Genomic DNA, 27,578 nt, shown 5'->3' with positions numbered 1-27,578 from the left:
AAGATTGTTCCAAGTAATGCGACGTCTCGTTTTTTTATTACACTGGATGCACAATACGTTTGACGCTGAAGATACATTATAATCAAATAATAATGATTATAGTTAAGTCACAATAGTTATTATTACAATAGTCAATATAGTTAAGCAAAAATGTCGTAAATGAGCCAATCAAAAGCCTTTCTTGGACAATTCAAACGAACCAACCAGACGCCTCGGAAAATTTGTCTCAGTGTCTGCATTGGTGGAAGCAAGTAAAATATTTCTCCGACTTCGGCTCTTTAAGTTAATAGTCCATATAATGCAACCGACTAACTGCGTCGACCAGACCTTATTAAAAAATTAGAAATTAAAAATAATGTGTAATTAAATACGACAGCCATAATGAGTATAATTGAAATTTATATTGTTACGAAACGAAGGAAATGATTTGTTAAAGATCCTAACCGCAAACATATTTTCCATCTCAAAAGTACTTTTATTTTTTAAGTATCAGCATTTTACCCAAATATACGTGAATTGATTGCTAACTTAATTATTAAGCAGAGCCGCCGAAGTTGAAGGGCAACTCGCACAAATTGCAATATGAGTTCAAGCTCAAATGTGCCTCTATCAACGTTACTAGCGGTTTCCTTTCGCGGAAATGTCAGTATTTACACTCGGCCGAGAAAAGAGAAAATGGCGGAAATTTAAACGAAGGACGTAATTTCCCAGATGATTCGGACAAATTGGTCGCGACAGTCCCTTAATTGTTAGGATATTTGTGTTTTTCATTTGATATCCGGCTTGGTGGGCCTTTAAATTGTTACAGAATAATCTATTTATTTTTATTGGGTACTCTAGAGATGCTCATGCTAAAGTGGACGAATTTTCATTACTGTTGATTAGCACTCATTATATTAAGACTTTGAAGAAGTTCCATACATTTTTTATGCTGATATTCTAATTTAATAATCTCTGAATTTAGAATGCGGAAGATTTCCTTAGATGTACTTCAATTTACTAGTAATATATTTTTAAGCTCTATGAGAGGGTAGTTTACCTTAAAAAGAACTTTTAGTTAATAAGAGCTAATAATAAACAATAATCAGTATTCCTTAACTTCCTATTTTACCTCCTAAAATATTTTTTATATTTTTATATATTTTAAGTCTCCTTTTTACCAAAGACGGTTTATCTGGACTGGACCTACTATTTAACGTGGGCTCCGAACCGCAGTCCTCGGCATTAAGCCTATTGACTGCCCAGTAGCCAACTTAGAGACCATTCCAGAAGACATCCGGTGTTACCTAGCCTGGTTACAGCGTGACTGGGATGGTTATTCCTCGTCGGATTTTCCACTGTTGTCTATAAAGACATTTACAATTAAAATAAAAATATATATATATAATAAAATATAATATCCATGCCCCAGCAGTCCTGTCGTCTAACCACTGCTCCACCAAGCTGATATTATTGTAGTTTTGTTCTAGTCTAAGCAAATACCATACCTGTTTGGTAGACAGTTTTCTGAAACTTAAGAGATCCATCAAATTTCCATATCATCTATGAGAGTTATTGTTATTTCTATTTTTGGTCTAATAGTGACGAAAACAGTTATTGATTATCGAACTTCATTTTACTATTTTTACGCATCACGCATTAGAGCTACTTTTTGCACTGGGATTGATATAACTATAAAACATGCGCATCAACTACTTCTTCAGTTGCCAAAATCGTTGATTGTATAAGTCGTTTTTATGCGTTTGGAATTATCAAAGTTATTGGATGCTAAATTAGGCCTGTGCGGTAGATGACTCTACAATTATAATATATTGGTCAAGATATGAGAGTTTACATTGTGACAACAGAAAATTATTCGCCTCTTTTTTGATATTTCCCCTTCTTCTGGTAAACAAATAATCGTATATCATTCAGACTTAACCATCCTACGTTACTGATGACATCCCGTGACTTACTGACAACATAACAACTTTTGCTGCATAAAAGATAATGCCGAAAAAACAGACAAGCATTTTCTTTGGTATGCCTCTTCCGAGAACTTTATTTTGCGTTAGGATATACTTACCATACAGTCGATTTCTATTTTGTTTCCGGTTCACTGGCATATAACAATGACTCGTCACCTAGATGGATGTTACACACAGCTTTTGATGCGCCTTAAACTTATTTTGTTTAATTTCTTATATATCTTATTATATCTTTCCTACTATACGTGTATAGTAAACTCTATTAATGATGATTTAAAAGTAAAATTATAACGAATTGGACAGACTTTTTTTAATTTACAACTAAAATTATATTTTATAATTTCTTATATATAAATTTATAAACCTAACTTTCAGTTCAGAAAAATAATACAATATGATTTCGAAAATAAAACATTTTAGTATAAATATATTTCCTTTCTTCATGACGCAGGAATTTATGGAAAGCATCTTTTTAATATTGGCTTAATTTAATTTCAAACCCCATTCTTTCAAAGTTGCACTCTAATATCTCGTTTTCTATAAACGTAAACAAAACAAGCTTTGTAATAAAGCTCTGGGTTTTTTATCTACTAAAATAGGTCTCACTTTATGGATAGTAATAATTCCGCATCATCTTTTTATACTCAAGATGGTAGATGTTCTGGAACATTCAATTTACGTTAATATTAATGTCTTAATTGTTTTGTTACAGGCTCTCAGACACGGTACCAGGTGAAGGAATTTCCTGATGGCGGTGCTCTGCTTCGTATTGATCCTGTGAAAACCGGAAGGGATGATGCTACTTATGAATGTGTGGCTGAAAATGGTGTGGCCGATCCTGTCAGTGCTGATGCTACATTGCAAGTTTTTGAAGGTAAGTTGGTATTTATATTTACATAAAATTTAAAACTGTAAAACAACATAAAAATATCATATAATCATTGAAAAATGCAGCAAAATATAATGAGATATACATTTTCTATTTCTATGATAAATGTATGGTCCAGTGTTGGGAACTATCGAATGGAAACGACTGTCGACTGTTTAGTTGTTGACTACTTTTTAATATCGACTATTTCAGCGAGTCTTTTCATTTACTATTTTCCGTCGCGCTAGTGTGATTCGACTGATTTCTGACTTTGGTATTTGTTGACTTGTTTTGTTTGTAGTATGATTGAAAATAACAAGATACTAGACGTTAATATCGCAGCATTTTGGAACTCTAATTTTCAAGATTATTTATTAATATAATAGGGTAAAATGAACAATATATTGATTTATTAACAGAAAATAATGTTGACTGCATTTATATTATTTTGGAAACTATTAGGAATTAGGTACTTCTTGATTGAATAGAACACATTGAACATTATCTGCATTAGCTGATTTGAAGCTATTTGTAACTACCTTTAAGTAGGTTACAATAATTGGGATAATTTTTTGGAGTTTTTGAATTTAAGTAAAATATCCTAAAAGGCTTCATTCTTCTTAATAATTACATTTATCATAACGCAGCATGTGTAAGTGAATGACGGTTGATAATTGAAATTCGGACGATTTTACCTTTGCCTATCTGCTTTTTTGATCTCAATTAAAAGAAGATCCCAAGATAAATTGCCGAAGTTTCTCGCCTGTTTGAATTAATTCGCGAACCGAAATTTCTATTACCCGACCACATTTACATAAATCCCATTTGAAAAGACAATGGGGATCGGATTTCATTAAGGCTCACACCGGCAAATAATACGTTTTAACCGCACTTGCATATTTTATAATTCATTTTAGATCCGATTAATTCTTTCCCGCTACTGTTTTATTAATGAGTATATATATATATATATATATATATATATATATATATATCTTATATATAAAAATGAATCGCAAAATATGTTCCTAAGCGCATAACTCAACAACGCCTGGACCAATTTGGCCAAATCTTTTTTTTTTAATGTTCGTTGAAGTTCAGGGACGGTTTTTACGGCGAGAAAAATTAGAATTATTGCTGGAAAAACCCTAAAAATAGCCCTTTTTGTTTGAATTTGTTTCGTGTATCAGTTGACAATTCATCTGTCATCTGTCAAAAGTCATCTGTAACAGACAACTTTTTTTTTTTAAATTTGATATGACTTGAACTCAAATCCTTTTAATCCGTACGAATTGTTTTATTTATTTAAAATTTTTTATTTGTTTAAAATTTAATTCAAATTTTAAATAAATAAAACAATTCGTACGGCTTAAAAGGATTTGAGTTCAAGTCATATCAAATTTAAAAAAAAAAGTTGTCTGTTACAGATGACTTTTGACAGATGACAGATGAATTGTCAAGTGATACACGAAACAAATTCGTATATCGTGTTTTGTGCAGAGTGTTTAGTTAGTTAGTGTTTGTTTAGTTCGTGATTAGTGAAAAAATAATTTATATTTGATATGCCTCCTATAAGACGAAGCAATTTAGGTAGAAGAACCAGAAATGCTATAAACCAAGCTAATTACCGATCTAATCGTACTGCACAAGAACGTGACGACGGAAATGAACGTGAAAGAATTCGGATATCACAAACGCGTGAAGCGCGAGCGCGACATTCAACTAATAATCGCGCAAGTTTGAATCCAGCTGCTTTCAGTTACGATGTGTCAATTGACTACAGTAACTACCAATGTGTTGTTATTGGTTTTATGAACTTGGTTTGCTCACACTGTAAGGCATTAAAATACAAAAACGAAGCCAATGGATTGTGTTGCGCAAATGGTAAAGTGAAATTGATACAATTGGATCCACCACCAGAACCATTGTACTCATTGGTTTCAGGAATAGGAACAGATTCTATACACTTTTTGACACATATTCAACAATATAACAATTGCTTTCAAATGACTTCATTTGGGGCAACAAATGCAGTTCGGGAAAATTTTATGCCAACTTTCAAGGTATGTATTATAGCAGTTACTCATAATTATTTTAACGAACAAAATTTTCTGTCACCAAAGTTAAGATGTGTTACTAATCTTCAATTTCTTAATCATTACGAAATATATCACTTAGTCATCATATTATATGGTGATTCAGTTTCAGTGACACTTTTATTATATTTTATATTTGATAGATATTAGTTAAAACTAAATATATACTTTTTAAGATCAAATATTATTTAAGTTTGATCATTGACAATCCATTAATTTATACCACACCATAATATTTTTTTTATTTACAGATACAAGGGCAAATATATCACAGAGCAGGTTCACTGTTACCAGTGTCAGATAGCGACAACAAATTCCTGCAAATTTATTTTATGGGCAATTCACCACAAGAAATTGATCTGCGTTGTGCACATAACAATTTAGTAAAAAGGTCTATTGTAGAACAATTACAAACTTTATTTCATCAACACAATCAATTGATTATATTGTTTAAAACTGCCCTGGATCTGATGCCATCCGATAATCACAAAATTGTAATCAGAGCTGATAAAACACCTGCAGGTCAACATACAAGACGTTTTAATGCACCAACTATTGATGAAGTTGCTATCGTTGTAGTTGGAGAAAACTTGGAATCCCGTGATATTGTTTTACATCGTCGGAATTTTCAATTACAACCTATAAAGGAAACACACCGCTCATATGATGCACTGCAATATCCCATTATATTTTGGCAAGGTGAAGATGGCTACGATTTATCAATAAAAATGATAAATCCCATTACAGGTAACTAAAATATTAGTTTAGCTATGGCGATAATATCTCAGTCACTATATTATGTATTTTAATTTTATATTTGAATGTTATTAAAACAAAATCTGTTTACAGGTTCTGAAACCAACAAAAAAGTCAGTTCAATGAACTATTATTCATACCGCCTAATGATTCGGGAAAATGCAGATAATCACATATTGAAATGTCGGCGATTATATCACAAATATGTTGATGACATGTATGTTAAAATTGAAACGGAGAGATTAACATTCATCAGGTTGAATCAAACCAAACTCCGATCTGAAGAGTATATTCACCTTCGAGATGCGATTAATACTGATGGAAATGCACAGAATGTCGGTCGGATGACTATTCTTCCAGCAACATACATCGGAAGCCCTCGGCATATGCACGAATATGCTCAAGATGCCATGTCGTATGTTCGTCATTATGGTACAGCAGATTTGTTCATCACATTTACATGCAATCCGCAATGGATAGAAATTAAGCAGGAGTTATTACCTGGGAAATCATCCATTGATCGTCATGATATTACAGCCAGAGTCTTTAGACAAAAGTTGAAATCTTTAATGAATTTCATCGTAAAACATAATGTGTTTGGTGAGACACGCTGCTGGATGTATTCTGTGGAGTGGCAGAAACGAGGATTGCCACATGCACACATTTTGATTTGGTTGGTTGAAAAGATAAGGCCAAATGAAGTTGATGCAGTGATATCAGCTGAAATCCCTAATGTACAAGTAGATCCTGGATTGCATGAGGTAGTTATCAAAAACATGATACATCGTCCCTGTGGAACTCTTAATCAAAATTCACCGTGTATGATGGATGGTAAATGTTCAAAACGATATCCACGGACATTAATATCGGAAACAATTACTGGTAATGACGGTTATCCATTGTATCGTCGCAGATCGACAGCAGACAATGGAAAATCAACAATTGTCAAATTAAATTAACAAGATATTGAAATAGATAATCGTTGGATTGTTCCATATTCACCCATTTTATCAAAGACATTCAAAGCACACATCAACGTTGAATCTTGCCATTCAGTGAAATCGATTAAATACATTTGCAAATATGTAACCAAAGGGAGTGATATGGCTGTGATTGGAATTGGTGCAGGGAATTCTAATGATGAAGTTACCCAATACCAAATGGGCCGCTATGTCAGTAGTAATGAAGCAGTTTGGCGAATATTTTCTTTTCCTATTCATGAGAGACACCCTTCTGTTGTTCACTTAGCTGTGCATTTAGAAAATGGACAAAGAGTGTATTTTACAGCACAGAACGCAGTACAAAGAGCTGCTCAGCCACCATCTACTACATTAACCAGTTTTTTTGAGACATGCCAAAACGATGATTTCGCACAAACATTGCTATATTCTGAAATGCCAAAATATTATACCTGGAATCAATCCTCAAGGAGATTTATACGACGGAAACAAGGAAAACCAGTTCCAGGATATACAGATGTATATTCCACCGATGCGATTGGCCGGATTTATTCAGTACATCCAAGCAATGATGAATGTTTTTATTTACGACTGCTATTAGTCAATGTACGTGGCCCAACATCATTCCAACAGTTACGAACTGTTGATGGTGAATTGTGTGGATCCTACAGAGAAGCCTGTCAACGTTTGCAATTGCTTGAAAATGACGCTCATTGGGATCAAACTCTCAATGATGCTGTAATATCATCACACACTCATCAAATACGAACATTGTTTTCTATAATCATATCTACATGCTTCCCATCAAACCCAATTGATTTGTGGATGAAGTACAAAGATTATATGTGTGATGATATTTTGTATCAAATACGGAATAGAATGGGAAATCCAAATATACAAATCAGTGAAGAAATTTACAATGAAGCATTGATTTCAATTGAGGACATGTGCTTGATAATGTCAAACAAACTATTAATTCAATTAGGCCTGACCGCGCCCAATCGTCCAATGCATGACGCTTTTAACCAAGAGTTGCATCGAGAAAGACTGTATGATCTCAACGCTTTGAAAGAATAAATTCAAACAAATCTTCCACTGTTAAATGAACAACAGAAGTATGTATTTGAAACTCTTATGAAAGTAACAAATGATGAAACTGGAGGGATTTATTTCTTAGATGCACCTGGTGGTACAGGAAAAACTTTTTTTATTTCATTAATATTAGCAACAATTCGCTCACAAAATAAAATTGCACTTGCACTCGCTTCGTCGGGAATCGCAGCAACTTTGCTTGAAGGTGGTCGAACAGCCCATTCAGCACTAAAATTGCCATTAAATATGCAAAGCAATGAAACTCCAACCTGCAACGTTTCGAAGAACTCTGCAATGGCAAAGGTTTTGCAGCAATGTAAATTGATTGTTTGGGATGAATGCACGATGGCACATAAAAAATCTTTGGAGGCTTTAGACAGAACCTTAAAAGATCTACGTAGCAATAATAACCGATTTGGTGGTGCAATGATTTTATTAGCAGGAGATTTTCGTCAAACATTGCCAGTGATTCCACGATCAACGCCAGCTGATGAACTCAATGCATGTCTAAAGTCCTCCAATTTGTGGAAACATGTTAAAGTACTTCATTTAAGCAAGAATATGCGTGTCGAGTTGCAAAATGACCAATCTGGAAACATATTCTCTAAACAACTCATTGACATTGGTAATGGCAAATTTCCTATAGACATGTTGACGGCTTGCTTTTGCTATGACTATAAACAAGTCCCAGGGGCAATCATTAAGTGTTTGTGGTATTAATCTAGAAAACCCATGTTTCTCACATGGTCAATTGTATGTTGCCTGTTCCCGTGTTGGAAAACCATCAGATTTGTTTATCTATGCGCCAGGTAATCAAACAAAAAACATCGTATACCACAAAGCAATATAATGATAATAATAATAATAATTATGATTCACATGATTAACAATAAAGCGATTACTTACTTTTCAATCCTTATATATGTTTTATTTAATTATTTTTTATTCACAACGCCCTATCACCAGGGTGATGGTTCTGTTCAGGAGAATTTTTTAAAATACGTAGGCACAAAAACTGCCACATTACAAATCTTTTTGACAGGACGAAGTCTGTCGGGTCAGCTAGTATATATATATATATATATATATATATATATATATATATATATATATATATATAATCGAATACAGCATATTGTATAGATTATATTAATTCACCATTATCTTCTCAAAAGCAATTGTTTATATCGCTTATCATATTTATATAATATGTAATTGGTTATTAATCATTCAAATACGTTTATAGACCTTTCATGATTATTGATAAACAAATTTTAATGATTGAAAATTGTTAATATTATGGGTCTTTATTCAAGTTGTCATTAACGGTTACCATGGCAACGTAATTATGCCATTATAAGTCACCATGTTATAAGAACTTTCTGTATTCTTTGACACTTATAACATATATAGAAATATTTTAAAGTAAATCCATTAAGTACTCTCCGTATTTAGCAAATACAAATGTACGAAAGCTGATTTATTATATGTAGTAATGATTCCATGAAGTTTTAATCTAGATTCGTTGGGAATGGGATTTGATACACATATTAAAATGATGTTTGCAATCAGTAAAAGTATGTTTTCGAAAAGGTGAAGTAGAACAAAAAGGCTAAGGATTGTAGACACTGAAAACTAGTGTTCAGCTGTTTGAAATAGAATGTTCGAATGCATATTTTTGAAAAGAATATGAAACACATAATGGTAAACACTATACATCATTGATAAGTTTCATAATAATTACAATCAAACCACTTTCAATCTCAGTTGTTGCAAAGTGGGTGATGTAAATACTGCAAGATTTTTGATTTATTGTGCTAGTATAATTATCATTCCATAACATTAACACTTTACACATATTTTTTGAACATATATTTTAGAATAAGTACATTGTAAGTTATTGGAGCTAACTAGGAGTTAATGTATTATTTGAATAATTTTTGTAGTCATGGGTAATCTATCATCTAATCCCTTTTGAACATTTTAAATTCATGAGTTTACTTGATATTCTTTATGTACTACAATAAACAATATGTCATTTCATATTATCAGAAAACAAACCAAATTTTAGGCATAATCAGTACAATAGAAATACTAGTTAGCTAGACGCCAAAAGTTTGAACAAGTAAGACAGTTGTAAATCTAGTTAGCATGGAATATGAAAAACTAGGGAAGCTTTGGAATCCCTTTTAATGGAAAGTGACAGTTTTTCACACATTTAGTCGTAGATCACCTTTTATTTGAGAAATACGGCTAAGCACTTATCCCTTGTGGTTATAGTTTGGTTAGGTAGCCTCCAAATGCAACAAAATTATCTGTGTATACTTTTTGTAATCAATTCAATAAGTCTCTTCTTTTTATTTAAATTAACTAGTTTTCAAGTTAAATAAATTTTTTTAGTTTCGTTTTTAAACCGTCTGATATGTTGCGCAGTCGTATATCAAGGAGACAGGTTGAGATTGGATTTGCAATCTCCTTGTTTAGTGGACTTCTGACAAAAACATTGCAGTTTAGGCTCTAAAATTACCAAATCACCGGATGGATTAAAGGGGCCCCTTATCCATGAGCTATTGGAATTAAGAAACATATACGTTTCAAAAAAGCAGCTAGCTCATGGATTCCTCGCATAAACATTATAGTTGAGGATATATAAAGTCAGTAAAGACTGACTGTCGTCGCCCTGAACTAACCTACTGTACATTTGCGCAGAAGGGCCACTAGATTGACGACACCAAAACCACTCCCACACAATCTGTACCATTGAAATTTGGCTAAAACAATGTAACTTGACAGAGAAGTTTAAAAAATAGTTTTTAAATAAATTAAAAGTATTTTATTTAAATCTTAAATACTGTGGAATGGCTCCCTAATTCCAATAGTCTATTATAAAGGATCTACATATATAACCATAAATAAAATATAATCTTAAAACAAATGAGCAACACTGCGCATTAACTAAAATATCTGTTGCTGTATATAGCTATCATTTATCCACCCTAAGAACCCCATTCACTTTATACGGACTAAAATATTTTCTTAAGACTGAATATATCAAAGTTATAACTGTTTTTAATAACAATTACTACACTTACTTAAGTTTACAATGTTTTCAGGTTTCTATTAGATGCTGTATAAGCGGCATTTAATAAACTTCCATTATGAGTTTTACTGAACTTGTTTCGTTCCCGTATCTCATGAAATAAAGTCAAACATTATACGTTTTCCCATCACCTTGGATTCTTTATGGTCGCCGTTTTCTCGCACGCGTCGTTCCTAAAATGGAAAATGCCGAAGCTGTTTCGGCGCGTTCACAATGTCGGAGAACGCACCGGCAAGAATCTCCGCCGGCTCATATTGGCCATATTTCCGCATCAGCGTAACTTTTTATGGGGCCGTATACAAACAAACGACCGAAAATTTATTTGTGTCGTTCGGTTTTACGGGCGCATTTGCAACAAGTGCGGATGGTTAAAAGCGACCGCCCTTCTACGTGATCCGTTCGTTTCGATGATGCCGTTCAGTTTTTAATGCTTCATGAAGACGTCATATTATATCTCCCGGTTTTACACTATCGAATGGAAAGATGCCTTCGTAGCGTTATTTGACATTATTATATTTAGTCACTAGAAAGAAACACAAACGTTACCTAGTTTCTCTTGTTTTACAGTACTTATAATATTTATAATCAATTAAATGGGACCTTCTTATTTTTTTTTAATTTTTATTATATAAAACTAAGTACTGCTCTAGGAAGATCCATTAGCTCTATTAGATTCTAATAAAGTAAAATTATTAACATTTATATTTAACGCAATACTACGAATAAATTATTTTCCTACTATTTGGAAAAAAGCAAACATAATAAGGAGTCTCAAACCAGCAGATGTCACCTCCTGCCAGCCTATAAATTTACTACGATAATCTCGAAAGTGTTTGAGATTATACATAAACTATGGAAACAAGCCTGTTTAAATTTAAAATAGCAGGCAACTTGTCACTTATTAACAATTTGGCACTTTCTTAATTAACTTTAATTAACAAGCATACGTAAATTAAAACAAGTCTCATCAAATAATATCTGATCTCAAATCATATAACTATTTCAAGCTCTATTCTAAGTACAAATCTTATGCCCAATCCTTGGTGATATGCATAATGACTAACACTTTTGTTAAATCGTTTTATACAGTTTTTGAAAGTTTACAATAATTGTTCTTTTAAAATATAGGACGATTATTATTAGCATAGGCATATGCATATAAGGATCAACTCGCAAGATCTTAGTGTCTAATTTACATAACTTTTACCAGAAGTTGGTGTCCAATAATAATTGCAACAAAAGCCGCTATGTAATACAATAGAAAGTGTTATATAAATACCCAATTACAGATTTATAAATACGATAAGTTCGAGGAACTATAAATAACATAAAATCCATAATTTTATTAGTTTTACATATATGGAAAGGGTAGCGGATAATAATACGTATGATTTACGCAAAAGGTAAACAATTGATGTATTTGTGGTAGACGCTAAATCAAGATGATAAACGATTCCTTGGAAATCGACCGAAACTAGGACATTTCATGCGATAACCCATTTATTACTTATTGTACGGAATATACATTTTATCCGAAGTAGGAAAAACATATATTCACTCTACTTATGTCATAAATATATTATATACTTCAGATCTACCATATGAATTGTAAAACTCTTTTTTTTTAAGTAATAATAAAAGATCCATTATTTGAAAGAAATTTGAGAAAAACGATTTTTATTAGGTTAAAAGTATGCTTTTTAAAGCTTAACATTTTAAGATTATACTCTTAAAATATTCTCGTTAAGAGGATTTTTCAAATTTTAAACTATTTTCAGAGATATAGCTTTTTTAATTCATGCGACATCTACAAAAAAAAAGTTTAAAGGTGATTTTCTCAAAAGTACTTTTTTGATATGATATCTCAAGTTCTACTAAATCAATTCATTTGAAATTTGGTGTAAGACTTCTCTATACATTCTTCTCTCGTATCAAATAAAAAAATAAAGGAATGTCACAGCAAATATTAAGTAAATCGGTTTAGTAGAACTTGAAACATCATGTCAACCTTCTCAAAAAAGTAGGTTCGAGAAAAACGCTAAAAAGTTGTGTTCAAAATCAGTAATTTATTTTTAACACAAATGTTAAATAGCCCTATATAAGATATGAAATGTGAAAGGGTCTAAAAGACAAAAGAAAAACTGTTAATTTACTTATCTTATACATTTTTTAGTTGGTTTCCCATTGTTAATAACATTTTGATACAATTTAGTAATTGTTGTATATCTGGCATTTACATTATATTATTTACATTATTTTTTATTTTCACAACCACTAATTGATGTTCATATGATGGTAACAAACATCTGAAATACATGAAAATAGTAGTACTAAATTCTTCAATAACATGTTAAAATGTTATGTCCTACTGCTAATAACCGGTTTGGTTGGCGCTTGTTCGAATCCTGCTTAGTTATGGTCGGAAATTTATCTTTGTGATTGTATTTAAGGCAGTAATGCAAAATCTGACAAACAAAATGATCCCAGTCATGCCAGTAGCCAGGCTAGGTAAGACCAAACGTCTTCTAGAATGATCTCTAAGTAGGTTACTTACCAGTCGGTAGGCTTAAACTGAGGACCGTAGTTCGTAGCCCACGTTAAACAGTAGGCCCTGTCCAGATAAACCCTCGTTGGTAAAAAAAGACCCTGAAATACGTATTTGTGCAAATTTAAATGACACATCGTATATTGACTATAGAAAATATTATACATGGGTAATAGTTACCTAAAAGGTGGATATTTGCAATGTTGGCCGATCAAAATCCACCGTTCACTGTAAATGTTTGATGCCAAGAATCTAACATCTACGAGTCAATCCTTTATAAACTTTTAAATTGTACGTCTTGATAGAAAATTCATATTTTCTTTTCCGTGCTATTACACAAAACAAATATCGTAGTTAACAGTTCACATCATATACAAACAACCAAAATGATGTCTACTAGCTTCAGATTATTGTTTGATTTAATATGGCGCATTCTAATGATTTGTTTTTGTTTCTTCTGAAATCTTAATCAGGACACTTGTAATTTAAAATCAGATGATTTTTTAAATTCTCTCTACGATATATTATTGGATTTTTGTAATTCTTTATATCTGCCATTATGCCCAATATTCGAGATTTATCATCAAATGAACATTACAGTACAATAGGTGATGTTTATTTGAGATTAATATTTGTTTTTATTCCATTTTATTAAGAGTAATGGAGTACTGTTATGCAAATCCAAAGAAATTCAACACAATATCGACAAATTAAACCTGGAATATCGGACAGATAAGCATTAGACCACCATCTAGCCAATTACTGCTGCATATATATGTACATGCAGTAAACGCTATATTGGCTATGTCATTAAATTTGCTTCCTATTCGCTGCTAAGCCGACGATTAGAACTACACAAATAAAATCATTCATCTGTGAACGATATTTGTTCAATCGTCAATTTGTCAAATGTGCTCTCTAGTAATCGTTACGACTGATAGAATCACGTCATTTTGGATGAACTCAAGCGACTGCTAATATTCAGAGAACGGGAAGACTATTAGTTACATGCTAACGCCGACATAGGGATATATATATATATATATATATATATATATATATATATATATATATATATATATATATATATATATATATATATTAATCCATTAATCAGAAGTTAGTGAAATTGTTATATTGTCAAAAAATAATAAAATTAAAAATAGTTGTACCTTCTTATAATGAAACTACAATTTCACTTTCTCACATTCCTCATGACATTATCATCAAAATTAATCAAAGTTTCAAAAAACTTAAATCATTCCACAACCTCCCTATTTACCTGATTTAACCCCGTCAAATTTCTAACTGTTACCTAAATTTGGAAGAACGGCTTCATCCCTTCATTTTGTCGATCATTTTGATTAGATTTTGAGTTAAAGCAATTAAACTGAATGGGAGTAGGATATTCCGTTGTTCTGGCCTAAAACCAGGCGGTGGAATGCATGACGCATACCTGGTCGCGGAGACTTGCCCAATAGGATATTCCACTAACATAATTCATAAATGACTCGAGTACTAAATAAAAGCTGCGAAATAAATAGCTATGTTGTGTTTAATTTCAAAAATCGTACTATTTTATAGTGTGTTTGATATAGTTATGAAACGTATAGGATTTTACTACAGAACACTTAATTAACTTAACTAATTATTTTATTTTAACGAAAACGGAGACAATATTGAACTCCCAATACTATGTTAATATTTTAATATACTAGTCGTCTTTAGTCGCAAAATTTAAAAGCTAAAATATAATTTTTATTGAGAGTATTAATGAAAAATACGCCATGTGCTAAAGTTTTGTCGCAGATTTTCTAATGATCTAAAAAAGAAATATAGACTATTTTTTGTGCAATTATATTTAATAACAATTATTATTTATTATTTTACTATCTAAATCTAATTATTTAACTATCTGAAAGGAATTGTATGAAATAAATTTGTTAAAAAATACACTGTAAGAATTAAGTCAAACATCTAGTATTTCATAAATATAAAAAATACTGCATGCGTTTCCATGGTAAGTGCCGAAATATGCTTGACTTCACGGGAAAAGTCAATGTGGTTGGTCAATAACTGTCCATCAAAGATCGATTCATTTAACTTGCCAACAAATTATTGATTATTTTATATGGCGTTGACTTTTTGCACCATAGGCACAGGAAATTTGAAAGCGGTCCTAATTAGGTTAATTGCAGCGGTGTTTGATACTTTCGCCGGCCGTTTGGTTTGTCGATTGGACGAAAGGCAGCCTGGAAATATGATGATGGACACGGTGTGACGAGCATTCAACGTGTCTTAATCGAGTTGCTCCCTCTCTCTCTCACACACACCCCGTTTCCCGTTCTTTTTTTTTAATTTCCTAAAAGCCAGCGGCTTTTTCAGGCGTGCGTGTTGAACGATTACCGTTTATTATCCGGGAATTGCCACATCTGCGGCCTCTCCCGGTATCGTTCGTAAATAAAATACCGTACGAGGATGGCTGTTAAAAATAATAACAGAAAAAAAATTGACTGTCAAGTATATTTTCTTATACATCATCTTCTCGGTTAAGTTAGTAATATAAATGTTGACTTTACCATTCAAGTTATCTTTTTATGATATACTGTACTGTTATCAAATAACAATAAAAAACATCAAATGTTTATTGAACGTAACATATAATACAAATTCACCAACTAATTTCGAATTTTTAATGAAATTTTCTCTTCATCATCATTAATCCCACTCAATAGATGCCCGATTTCTCAAGCGGATTCAGCTAAATACCTCGGCGTCCATCTTGACGGTAAACTAAATTGGAAACATCATGTTAGAGAAAAAGCGAAACACATTAGAACCAAAATAAAACAAGTGTACTGGTTAGTCGGTAGATTGATTTATCAGACAATCATAAAGTCAATTTGGACCTATATGGTGCAAATATGGGGTTGCACTAAAAATTCAAATGAATAAGTCATCCATCGCTGCTAAATCAAAATTATTCGATTATTTACCAGTGCCTATCGCTACGTAACCAACAAAGAACTGCATAATGACCTGGAAATCAAATGTATTGGCGAAGTTATCCAAGATTTCACCTTAAAACACGAAGGAAGGTCACTAAATCATATTAACGTGGAAGCAATAAAACCACTGGGTAACGCGCAGGATATCAGAAGATTGAAGCGAACCAAACCATACCAACTTATATAAATACCTTTAGTGTAAAATATAGCGTAAGTAAGTTGAGGAATACATATTGATATATTTATCTCGCGCTAGTCGTGTTTGTGAATTAACAGAAGAACAATTGAAATATAGTAATAAATTAATTTATAATTAACATTGTACTAAGCATATCTAATAAAAATTTTATCAAAAAAATTATCATTAATCCATAAATCTCGCCACAGTAAGCGATCGGCCGCAACTGTTCAGGCCTTGGATAATATCAGTCTCCTATTTTTCGGATATTTTTCGATGATCATAATCCATTTCTTTTTAGAACGGTTTTGCTACGTTTTCTACCCACGAGGACGATTTCACAACAGAATTCTGTGAGACGTTTGTCCAGCTTTCATTGGACAGATATCTCCAAACCATTGTGATTTGTGTTTATAAATGTATTCAACTAATATACTATGAATGTCTTCGTTTCTAATTCGGTCTCAGAGAGCAACATGTGGAATTTGTATTTGAAAGACCTGATGGTTCCAGATGTCAGAATGTAACAGTGTCCAAGTCTCGGAACCTTACAGAAGATTACTTCTTATCTTCCACAAGAATCATCATAGAGAAGCAACAGCTCCAGCAACTTTCCTTATTACTTCAAAAGTAGTTGACACTGTTTTTCTCACAAATACTCACAAATAATTCTACAACTATGAGCTATTCAGACGGAATAATGACCACCAAAGGGATGGGTCATTTCATTAGGAGGGAAGCAAAGAAAAGAAAAAAAAGAGAAAAATAAGATTAAAAATAAGAATTTGAAGAGATGCCATGCTTTTGTTAGGTATCGCTTTGTATCGCCGTTCAACAAGTCGCTTTTATTTTTCATAAAATGAAATAGTATTTTACACTAATATAATAGTTATTGCATTTTAAACCCCTTTCATATTTCATAACTGATATACCTTATTCACTGATTTAGAAAAGACATTTAACAGATTAAGAAGAGAAGTACTGTTGGTTATGATAGAACAAATACGAGTAAGTACAAATGAAATTATAGGAATAATTCAAATATGTAGGAGTAGGGGGGTGTTTTTCTTATGTTGCTTATTCCAAATACTTGAACTCTACAGCTGCAATAATAATGCAAACATCAGCGAAAATTTGATTGGACAAGGAGTTTGGAGTTCCACATTGAAAGTCTTTATATAAATAAATATTTAAGAACTTTTCGTATAATTGCATCGACTTATTATATTAAAAGGCAATGGAAAGACCACATGTCTTTAGAGAACATTGGCTCGTATCTTAAATTAACTTGACATATAATGTCGCATTCACACCCAGCTGTCCTTAGCATCGTAAGACTCCTGAAGCAGTTTAATAATTTTTAGGAAAACTTGTTCGGCTTCCACAACTGTCCAAATAAGGGCCAGTTTATATAGTAGAAAATAATTTTTTTTTAATAACTGATTTGCTTAGTCTATTTAGGACGAGGAATTATCACAACACTTCCCATTAATTTGCTGGTTTTAACTTGATCATCCTAAATAGTGATCTAAATCAAATATTGTCATTCTTACAGTTGTTGCTAATAAAATTTTTTCTTATAAAATTTTTAGATATATTCGCATAAACATAGGTTATGAATATCTTTTAATAAGTTTTTAGTATCTATACCACCTCTATTTAATTTATGATGGGACTGTTATGATATATTTTACTGATTATTAGTTTAATTACAACAGCTTCTTCAAGTATTCTTCTAGAACTCTATATTTTGATATTTTTTCGATATAATTATACATAAGCTAGAGAAGAATTATTATGTTCATTTAATAATCGAAATCATATTTATTTTAATTATAAAATCATTAAAGTTATAAATAAATTAATTTTTCTAATCTATACCAGGTATTTACGTAATAATATAAACAAAATAAATATATTCGCTTACCAGTGTTTAACTGAATAACTTCTCTGCTAATTATTATGAAAAATACTAAGGCATTATTTTTAAATCCATTATAGTTATCAGATTATTTGCGCAAAAAAACTAAGATTATTCCATGGTACCCTTTTCATGAACTGGATTTAATTTAAAAATGGCGTGCTTAAATCGCTTCTTTTATAGTGTACATATATCACGTTTTTTTTGATACGTTTATCAAAGCAGAAGATGTCGAATGGGCCAAAGAAAAATGATGTACCTGAACTCTTAACTTGAAAAAAGATTTTCAGTATGTAATCAAGTAAATACAATTTTTGAAACCCTTAAGTTAAGTATATAATATTGGATCAATCAAAAATAATATCTGGATGAAAGTGTATATACTCTATATATTTAAGGTAATATTAATAACATTTAAACTGAAACAATGAATATATATTAGCCGGAAAGTGATAATATATGGAGAAATGTGGACGGTGAATATGGAATTAAATGGAACTAGAAAAAAGTTAATGGTAAGGATTGGAGAGTCGGGGATTGTGGTAATGACTAATGGTAAGGACATGGCGATTGACAGGAAAAAAAGAAGATTCATTCAAGTGAATTCAAATGATCTCCTGTATAAAATACTATTTTAATTAATTATTCTAAAGTCTATCTATGTTAATAATCAGATCGGATGGTGTTAGAGGTTTTAGTCTACTTACTTCACTGCCATTTCGCATAATTTGCTGATTAGCGAATACATTGGGATGCACCGACACTCTTTAGAAGTACTTCACTCAAACACGATGAATTAGACTCGTTAGTTATTCTAGAGGAATATCGCGTTTTATCATTTCATTTCAAACCTAGTACGGAGCATCGACAATGGCACGCAACACTTTGTTTTGGAACCGTTCTATGATGGAAACTAGAATATGAGAGAAAACTTTACAAATTGAGAGTGAAATTACAAATGAAACTTTACAATTTAAATTACAAATATAACAGAGTGTGGCAACGCGGAAAATATAAGGACTGGCGAGTAAAATGGGGACTTAGAAGAATTTGAACAAACTAAGTTTGATAAACTACCCTTAATTGAAATGAAAAGAAAATATCTTACATTTAAGGATCACAAAGTGAGTAATAGGCATATGTGTATGTGTAGTGCTATTGACAGAACAAAAGAGCTTTATCAGAAGCAGGCTTCGTAATAATACAAAATAATATAAAAATCTGGAACAAGAAGTAAAACAGTTATTCAAAAGAGTTACCCAAAATATAATAACAAATAATAAAATTATGATTATTAATTAAATTAAAATTAGTTGTAGGTAAAACACTAACAGAATTTTAGGGGGATTCCAGAAGGAAAGATATATGTATTCAGCGTGAGATAAGTAGTGGAAGAAATCCAAATAGACATACCCAGATATGTTATATCAGGTGAATATTAACTGTGAAAACTCTGACTATGAAAACTTGATAGAGCGCTTACGCCAACTTCACAATAGTGATGAGTGAGACATCTAGACATAGGTAGTTTGGTTTATGTTCGAATATATTTAAATCCTCAGTGTTCAGTTGTATCCCCCTTTTACACTAAATTAATATTGTTTGTTTTTTAAACACCTTTCAAGTTTCACTCTTTTGAATTTATTCAATTAACCGGAAAAAAGAAGAGAAAGCAGGTTGATGTTGGATTGGCAATAGTTTCGCTGTTCGTTAAAGTGTTTCTTGGTGTCGTTAAGTGGAGTTCGGGCAAAAGTATAAGTAGTAGTGAGTTGTTGTAAGGTTAAAAAATGTGAATTGAAGATACTTAAAACCCTAGTCATAAACTATTCCAATTAGGAAACGTTAAAGATTTTAAAAGCCCCCTAGTCCATGGATTCTCAGTACAAGCATCACAATTTGGTGAACGATCCCCAAAGGTGGATTATAGTAGTTCAGTGTCTCAGCCGTACACTAATCTAATATGAAACCCTTCCATACGTGATTTACTATATAAATTTGAGTAGAAACAGTGCTATTCAGAAGATTTACAAAGATAAACTGGCTGGAAGGTATAGGCAATACTCGCAAATAATTCTGCAACTATGAGCTATTTAGACGGAACAACGACCACATACATCCCCTTGGCCATTTTATTAGGCGGGAAACAAAGAAAAGAAAAAAATAAGATTTGAAGAAGAGATTCTTTTACAAGTTGCTTTTATTTTATATAAAATAAAATAGTATTTTACAGTGAAATAATTGTTATTGTGTTTTAAACCCCTTTCATATTTCATAACTGATATAATTCATTTACTGATTTAGAAAAGACAATTAACATATTAAGAAGGGAAGTACTATTGGTTACGGTGGCACAAAGAACAGTAAGTACAAATGAAATTATAGGAATAATTCATATAATATATAGCATACCAATACTGTCATTTCAGACAAAGGGAAGTCAACCACAAATTGTAAACAACTTGTTTATAATGCTAATGGTTGAAGTAATAAAGAAATGTCATGCAAGAGAAAGTAAATGCAATTAAATATTTAAGAAAGTGTATAGAAATACCAGGGCAAGAAAATTAATACCAGAATTGTAAAGACCATGTATTTGTACTTCACTATATATAGTAAATTAACAAAAAATAGATATCAAGCAAAAGGAAAATAGAACTGTAGAAATCAATATCTAGATCAACCCTAACAGTTGCCTGAGTAAAGGCCACGGAATCGACAGAGTCTTTAAAATTTTAATAACGTTTCTCGTCTACCAAACCAAACAAAGTTGTTCTTTTGAGGATGCTCCAGAAATGCATTATATGAAAAAATACAGGTAATTGCATAAAATATGGCTTCCTGATACTGTTATATAACATTTAGATGAGATAACATAGTAACAATAGCGTCATTGCAGAACAATGAAAAAATATGTTAATAATATTGTGTAATAGATATGTAATTAGTAACTGTGGCAAACAAGAGCTATTCAATGTAACAATTCTTGCTGGCAATATACATAGAGCAAGAGAAAACAGCCAGTAAACATGAAAAACAAGAGAAAGTCAAAAATTAAAACTACATATATCCCTGGCCTTTGATCATAAACGTTTAAATTCTGATATGTTGACGGATAAGAATCGACCGCAGTTATTCTGCAATATTGCGTCCGCTATTATTCACACTTGACGCGTCCCAGCTTGTAAACATTGCTCCCCATTGCCTGCGCCCGCCCCTTCCCCCGCCACCAGTAAATCTCGTTCCAAGGAATTATCCCGTAGGAATAGTCAGGCGCGAAGTTCGTAGCTGGTATTTTGACTAATGGCGAAGCGTATCCGCCATAGCTATTAATAACTGCGGTTCTCTGCTTTGTTGTACGTACGTATTTTACCCCGTTCGGCCCCCCAAAAACCATCCCGGCAACATATATTAAATTTATTTCCATGCGTTTCGAATACCGCCCCAACTACAACACCACCGTCGCCCCCTTCCCTCCCACACTGCCGCACCTAGCACACGCTTCATAATTTATCTCCATTCAGATACGAACGAGCGTTTTCTCTCTCGTACGCGCTTGTTTTACGACGATAGCTTTTACCTGCGAATTGTGGATTTTTCTATTAATCAGGATCGCCACGGGAACGATTAATGACCGAGTCAGACGATAATTTTCGTCGAGAGATAAATGGCCGATTGAGATTCCGTCTTCCGGCAGATGGTCGAAGGCGAATCGGAAGATTCACCATTAAAGCCAACATCTGAGGAAAAACCAATTACACGGGGCCAATCATGGCTTGTTTGATTTATTTTAATGCGACAAACGGGAGCCGAGAGGATTCCATCGATCTTAAAATGATATTCGGTTGGCGATATTGTTATTTCGATTTGCGTCGACCATGGTTCAAAAACCCTGTTAATGGTTTTTGATAATGTGTTTTTTGTTATAAATGTAAAAACTGTGATGAAATACAACATAATTAATTATCACATACTGTATCAATAGACTTAGGTACTTCCCAATATTTCATTAACACAAACCGATTTCGTACTTTATTATCAAAAATGCTCAATATGTATTTCAAAAAAAAAACTTTCCCTTGTTATCTATTAGACGTGTATTTTAATCCGCAGTATCTATTGTTGAAGATTACTAGTATTGATGCAAACAACTATTAAAGCTGATGGTTTGAAATGTCGATACATAAAATATTTTTAACAGAAGAATTGAACCGACTTCAAAAAATAAATGGGGAACTCACTAAAAAGTAAAAATCTAATCAAACTAGTGTTTTTAACACAAGTAGAACTTTTTAAAATAAAATATGTACATAATAATCGTTGTAAAAGAAATAAAAATAAAAAAAATCCTTATATTACCTATCTACTACATGTATTTTATATTCTACTAAATACACACAATTTAGCTTAATATCTATATAATTTAAACCTATTTATCTATTTAAAATGTTATTTTACTTACTACGAACTGATTACTTTGAAGTCGATACGAGCAACAACTTAGATTTGTTAATTAAATTTTGTGTATATGTCGGAAAATTATATTATTACTTTTATACATTTTTATTTTGTTTATTTTTATTCAGTTGTTGCAATTTATTAAATAAATAACTAGCGACCCGCCCCGGCTTCGGACGGGTGCAATGCTGATACTAAATTAAATACACTACAGAAAAAATATGAACGTAGTATATAAAAACATAGCGGCCCGCTCCGACTTTGCACGGGCATAAAATATATATGCCTATGTCACTCAATGAAAACATGATTAAAATCGATCCAGTATTTTTGGTTCATTCATTACTGCCCTTGGCCTGCACGCATTAAATTTGGAGTAAGACAATTCCTCTTCCCCTATACTTACTATGAAGATTTCCTGCTATCTTTGGAATATCTAAATTCATACAATTTTTATTACATTACACATTTTTAAACGCAAATTTTAAATTTGTAATATCTCCGAAAATATTTGTTTAATTTACATGCTGTAAGGAACCATATTGATCTATATTAATTGCACACTGTATTTAAGGTACTTAATTCGATAAGGATTAATGCCGTATTGCTTAAAATAGCTTCGTAAATAAGCCATTTTCTCACGTAAAAAGTAAACAATAAAAATGGTCAATGTGGGTTATCCCTAAAAGATAAACATATACCATCGCGGACTTTTTTGTAGACCTTTTTATGGTGTACAATACTGTAGTACATTAATTTGATCTAATTCGTAGGGTTAGGCAGCGTTTTTGCTAATTGCTAAATAAGACTAAAAAAATAGGTTAATTTACGACATCACGTTAGAAACCTCTAAAATTAGTAATGTTGCCATAGTATATTATGCATGTATTATACATATAAACCTTCCTCTTGAATCACTCTATCTATTGAAAAAAACCGCATCAAAATCCGTTGCGTAGTTTTAAAGATTTAAGCGCACATAGGGATATAGGGACAGAAAAGGCGACTTTGTTTTATACTATGTAGTGATTTATTTTAAAACGTTTTTTTGTGTTAAAAAACTAAGTTTGTTTATTTTTTACTTTTTAGTGAGTTCCTTATTAATTTTTTTAATGTCGATTAAATTTTTTTGTTAAAAATATTTTGTTTTCCTCTTTTTAGTGTCAGATATTTACTCAATAAATTACGCAGTTATTTTATTAAGTATTACAATGGGTAGGCCAAGTAAAGGTAAAGCCCGTATGAGGAAAATTAGAAATACAGAAACAACGTTTGAAAATAAGAAACGCTTCAGGCCCCGTAGTCCGCTACCTAACCTAGGTGATTTGACATATATTCTAACCAAACTAGAAGAACAACAAAAATTCGTTACGCCCGCCGGGAATCGAACCCTTGGCTTCTGTATGAAAGCTGAACGCTCTAACCACTACACCTTAGAAGCAGTAAAAAGCAAACTGAACGGCTTTTGCACTGAACGGCTTCCGGTCTTCCGTCACATCAGTTCAGCACTCTTCAATAAAATTTCCAATAAAAAAAGAATTTTGAAGATCGGTCCATAATTGACGGAGAAATCGGTGAACATACGTTAAAGAATATTTACAGTCGAACTTAAAGTCGGTTAATAAAATAAATTTTCCACTTAGTTGTGTTTTTATTGTTCACTATCTACTTGTACTATCATATTTTAATTATTTTTTATAATTAAAAGAAACTAATTTTGGCTCTGACTTATTCTGAAGTGTAATGCACAATGGTTTTTTTTAAATTTTCTTCCGGAGACAAAACAGATATATAGTTTACCGACTCTTGAGCATTCCAATGCATGTACAACTGCCAATTCAAGATTTCTTCCGCAAACTTGATGAGCAGTGATTAACCTTGTAGTTTATTCTAATCATGATGAGTGTGGAGCCGATTGGAAATTGGACACGCTTAAATTCTAAAGGAAAGACATATAATACTCTTATATTATTATATTTGTTCCAATAACTTCGTTCGCTGTAAACAGGGTTAACAGGGTGGAACCAACGTTGAGCTGTAAAGTATGAAATTCAATGAATTTAAGGATTCAGATGGATAATTGACGACAAAATAAAAAAGAAGAGTTTTCTGTGGCGTATTGTAATTGGCGATGAAACGTTGATCTACAACGACATTTTCAAAAAATCATGGGTTGGTCTTGACTGATTGGAGATCCATCCACTCCAACATCGGAATGGAATATCCATAGCCATAAGTCTTGTTGTGCATATGGTGGGATTGTCAAGGTGTAGTAGTATGTACAGCATACCCACCACACATAACACCTTCTGATTTCCTCTTGTTGCAATGGTTGTGAAATCTTGAAGAAGTACGAAAAATAATTGGTGGTTTCATCAAAACCAACCATTATTTACATTATTGCACTAATTTTTCCTTATAAATCATTTTTTGAAAGGAAAAGATAATCAAAGTATATCCAGGCACCTAACGAGTACACGCAAGTACTTTATATAATTTTACTTCCGATTAATGTCATATTTTCCCTGTTCAGCCAACTTTGATTTTTTGTTCCATTCCTTGTTTCCCCTACATTATTAATTAATATGTATTGATATATGATGGATGTAATTGTGGCTATTATTTGTATACAGTTTCATTTTAATTTTATGTTTATTTAGATATTCTACATAATTTTATGCAGTTTTAATAAATTGTGAGCTTTTAATAATATTTACAATGGGAAAATTTATTATTATATTTATTAACACTAAAATAATTCTAAGATACCATATAAAAACATCATATAATAGCATCAAGCAATAGACCGAACACATATATCAATCACAAAATATAGTAAAAAACCGGTTATTTATTTACGAATTGCTATACCGAACTGGAATTTTATTTTTCCATTTTAATTGTCATGCCACTAAAAAAAATAGCTATCAAATTTATACAATTTTTATTGAGATTGATTGGATTCCATTAATCAATTTTTAGTTTACGCTTTATGGTTAAATGTTACTTCAATTTTGTAATTATTTTAGAAATTACGATCAATTAGAATCAACATTGATTTTAATGACATGTATTTGTTATAATTGTATAGACGTTTCACTGTTATTAATGAATCAGTATGTTGATTGAAATCAGTCCCGTTTAATTATTTTTATATATCGCTTATTGTTTACTGAAGTACCCGTATCAATCGTAAAAACTGGAGCAAACTGTACCATTATTTCGTTATGATTCTTGCCATTTAAGAGTTTGATAATCCAGCGTTTTTTTTTTAATCATAAATTGATGATCAAGTTTTTTAATCCTTTATTAGTTTAGGCTTTATGGATACTGATGATATACCGCACAAAAAAATTAAGTTACCCGATATTATATCATACTATAGGGGGCATTCAAATCTGACACTGTCCAAGAAGTTAGAGAACCGTACATTCCGTTTTATTTAAGTTACATCTTACATTAGATACGGTTAATACAATTTTAGTTGACAAGTACTAGCAATTGACTGATTGATACTAGTATCAATTCACAAGTCAGACGAAGGCGGGATAAATCATCATTTCACAAATTAATCTTAAATCATACTACTTAAGCTAAAGTTAAGAATATTTCCACTAGTATACACGGTTGTGGACCTAAATAACTAATATTATGTGGTAAATTAGGGAGCTAAATCAAAATCCGCAGCTTGTTTTTTCAAAAATTTCCGTTTATTTTTCGAAATATTTAATAAATTAATTATTTTACTCTTCTTGACCATTATTGAATTAAAAAGCATAAATTAGTAATTAACAGAGGTTGAACAGAGTCTTTTATACTGTTTGGGATTTGTTTAACGCATTAGAGTTCAACAGTAATCACTCGTCATGCTTTCGTCCCAAAATCCTTGGTATCGCCTTCCAATTTTCGCTATATCTTCATATAATCGAGTGTAGGTCTACTTATTATCGCTAGGGTTGCCTAAGGCTTCTGGGAATAATCTAGATGAGGATGCAAAAATGTATTTTGACAGATATTTGAGCTCCAATCAAATAAGTTTTGCAAAAAAAAATTCCCAACGAACTTCCCGAACTAAACTCCTTTAAACTACACGATGTAAATCTTTCTTGCCCCTTATAATTAATTTCTAGTATTCTTGGCACATACGTTTCGTATTTTAGGACAAATATCGTATATAAATTATCGATACACATGATTATGATATGATACATGAAATGTCTATAAAAAATAGGTCATACATCTAATAATTACTATAACGTTAAATTTAGTAACATATAATGTTAGTAATAATAATAATATGGTTGTCTTTTATATAAAGAGATTTAAAATGTCAAACAATTTTTGCTGTGTGTTAGCTGGCATATATGGCATGGGATAAAAATACAAACTTCTAATTTACTTTAAACTTTTTTTTATTTTAAGCAGAAATATAAGACGATTTACTAAATTGACGGACAAACGATACTACCGATCCATTTCTTTTGTAATGTAACATCTAGTGCTGTATTAGTCACGCGATATGACATATGTACGTATATCAGAACATCCAATTAGAAGTGCGTACAGAAACTTGAAATTATAATCATCGCGGCTAAAAATAGAATTAAAAAGTGAATATTCAGAGAGGGATCTG

General features: G+C 31.8%; 2 protein-coding genes across 7 annotated transcripts in view; both read left to right on the top strand.

The window, feature by feature from the left end:
- The window catches only part of Lar (tyrosine-protein phosphatase Lar), a 1,580,452-nt gene that overhangs the window by 1,319,043 nt on the left and 233,831 nt on the right, over positions 1 to 27,578 (top strand). For all 5 annotated transcript variants that reach the window (XM_076407753.1, XM_076407754.1, XM_076407756.1 and 2 more), the window contains one exon: positions 2,680 to 2,841. In XM_076407753.1, coding sequence (XP_076263868.1) covers positions 2,680 to 2,841 — 162 coding nt within the window. The remainder of the gene's footprint in view (positions 1 to 2,679; positions 2,842 to 27,578) is intronic.
- On the top strand, positions 4,270 to 6,650 carry LOC143198218 (uncharacterized). Of its 2 annotated transcripts, XM_076407331.1 has the most exons (4): positions 4,270 to 4,898; positions 5,183 to 5,453; positions 5,511 to 5,678; positions 5,781 to 6,650. In XM_076407331.1, the coding sequence occupies exons 1-4, from the start codon at positions 4,398 to 4,400 to the stop codon at positions 6,644 to 6,646; spliced, it is 1,806 nt and encodes a 601-aa protein (XP_076263446.1). In that variant the 5' UTR covers positions 4,270 to 4,397; the 3' UTR covers positions 6,647 to 6,650. The 2 variants fall into 2 exon arrangements, with proteins under 2 accessions (XP_076263446.1, XP_076263444.1); XM_076407329.1 differs by having other exon boundaries at positions 5,183 to 5,678.

Source organism: Rhynchophorus ferrugineus, unplaced genomic scaffold (assembly GCF_030347505.1).
Source record: "Rhynchophorus ferrugineus isolate W39M unplaced genomic scaffold, kcgeb_rfMv2 rfM6, whole genome shotgun sequence".
In the NCBI taxonomy this organism is placed as follows: Eukaryota; Metazoa; Arthropoda; class Insecta; order Coleoptera; family Curculionidae; genus Rhynchophorus; species Rhynchophorus ferrugineus.
This window is presented reverse-complemented; position numbering and strand designations above follow the sequence as displayed.

Coding starts and splice junctions, on each gene's coding strand:
- LOC143198218 (XM_076407329.1), top strand. CDS start 4,398: ATGCCTCCTATAAGACGAAGCAATTTAGGTAGAAGAACCAGAAATGCT. Junction 4,899..5,182: donor ATTTTATGCCAACTTTCAAG/GTATGTATTATA, acceptor TTTTATTTACAG/ATACAAGGGCAAATATATCA. Junction 5,679..5,780: donor AATGATAAATCCCATTACAG/GTAACTAAAATA, acceptor ATCTGTTTACAG/GTTCTGAAACCAACAAAAAA.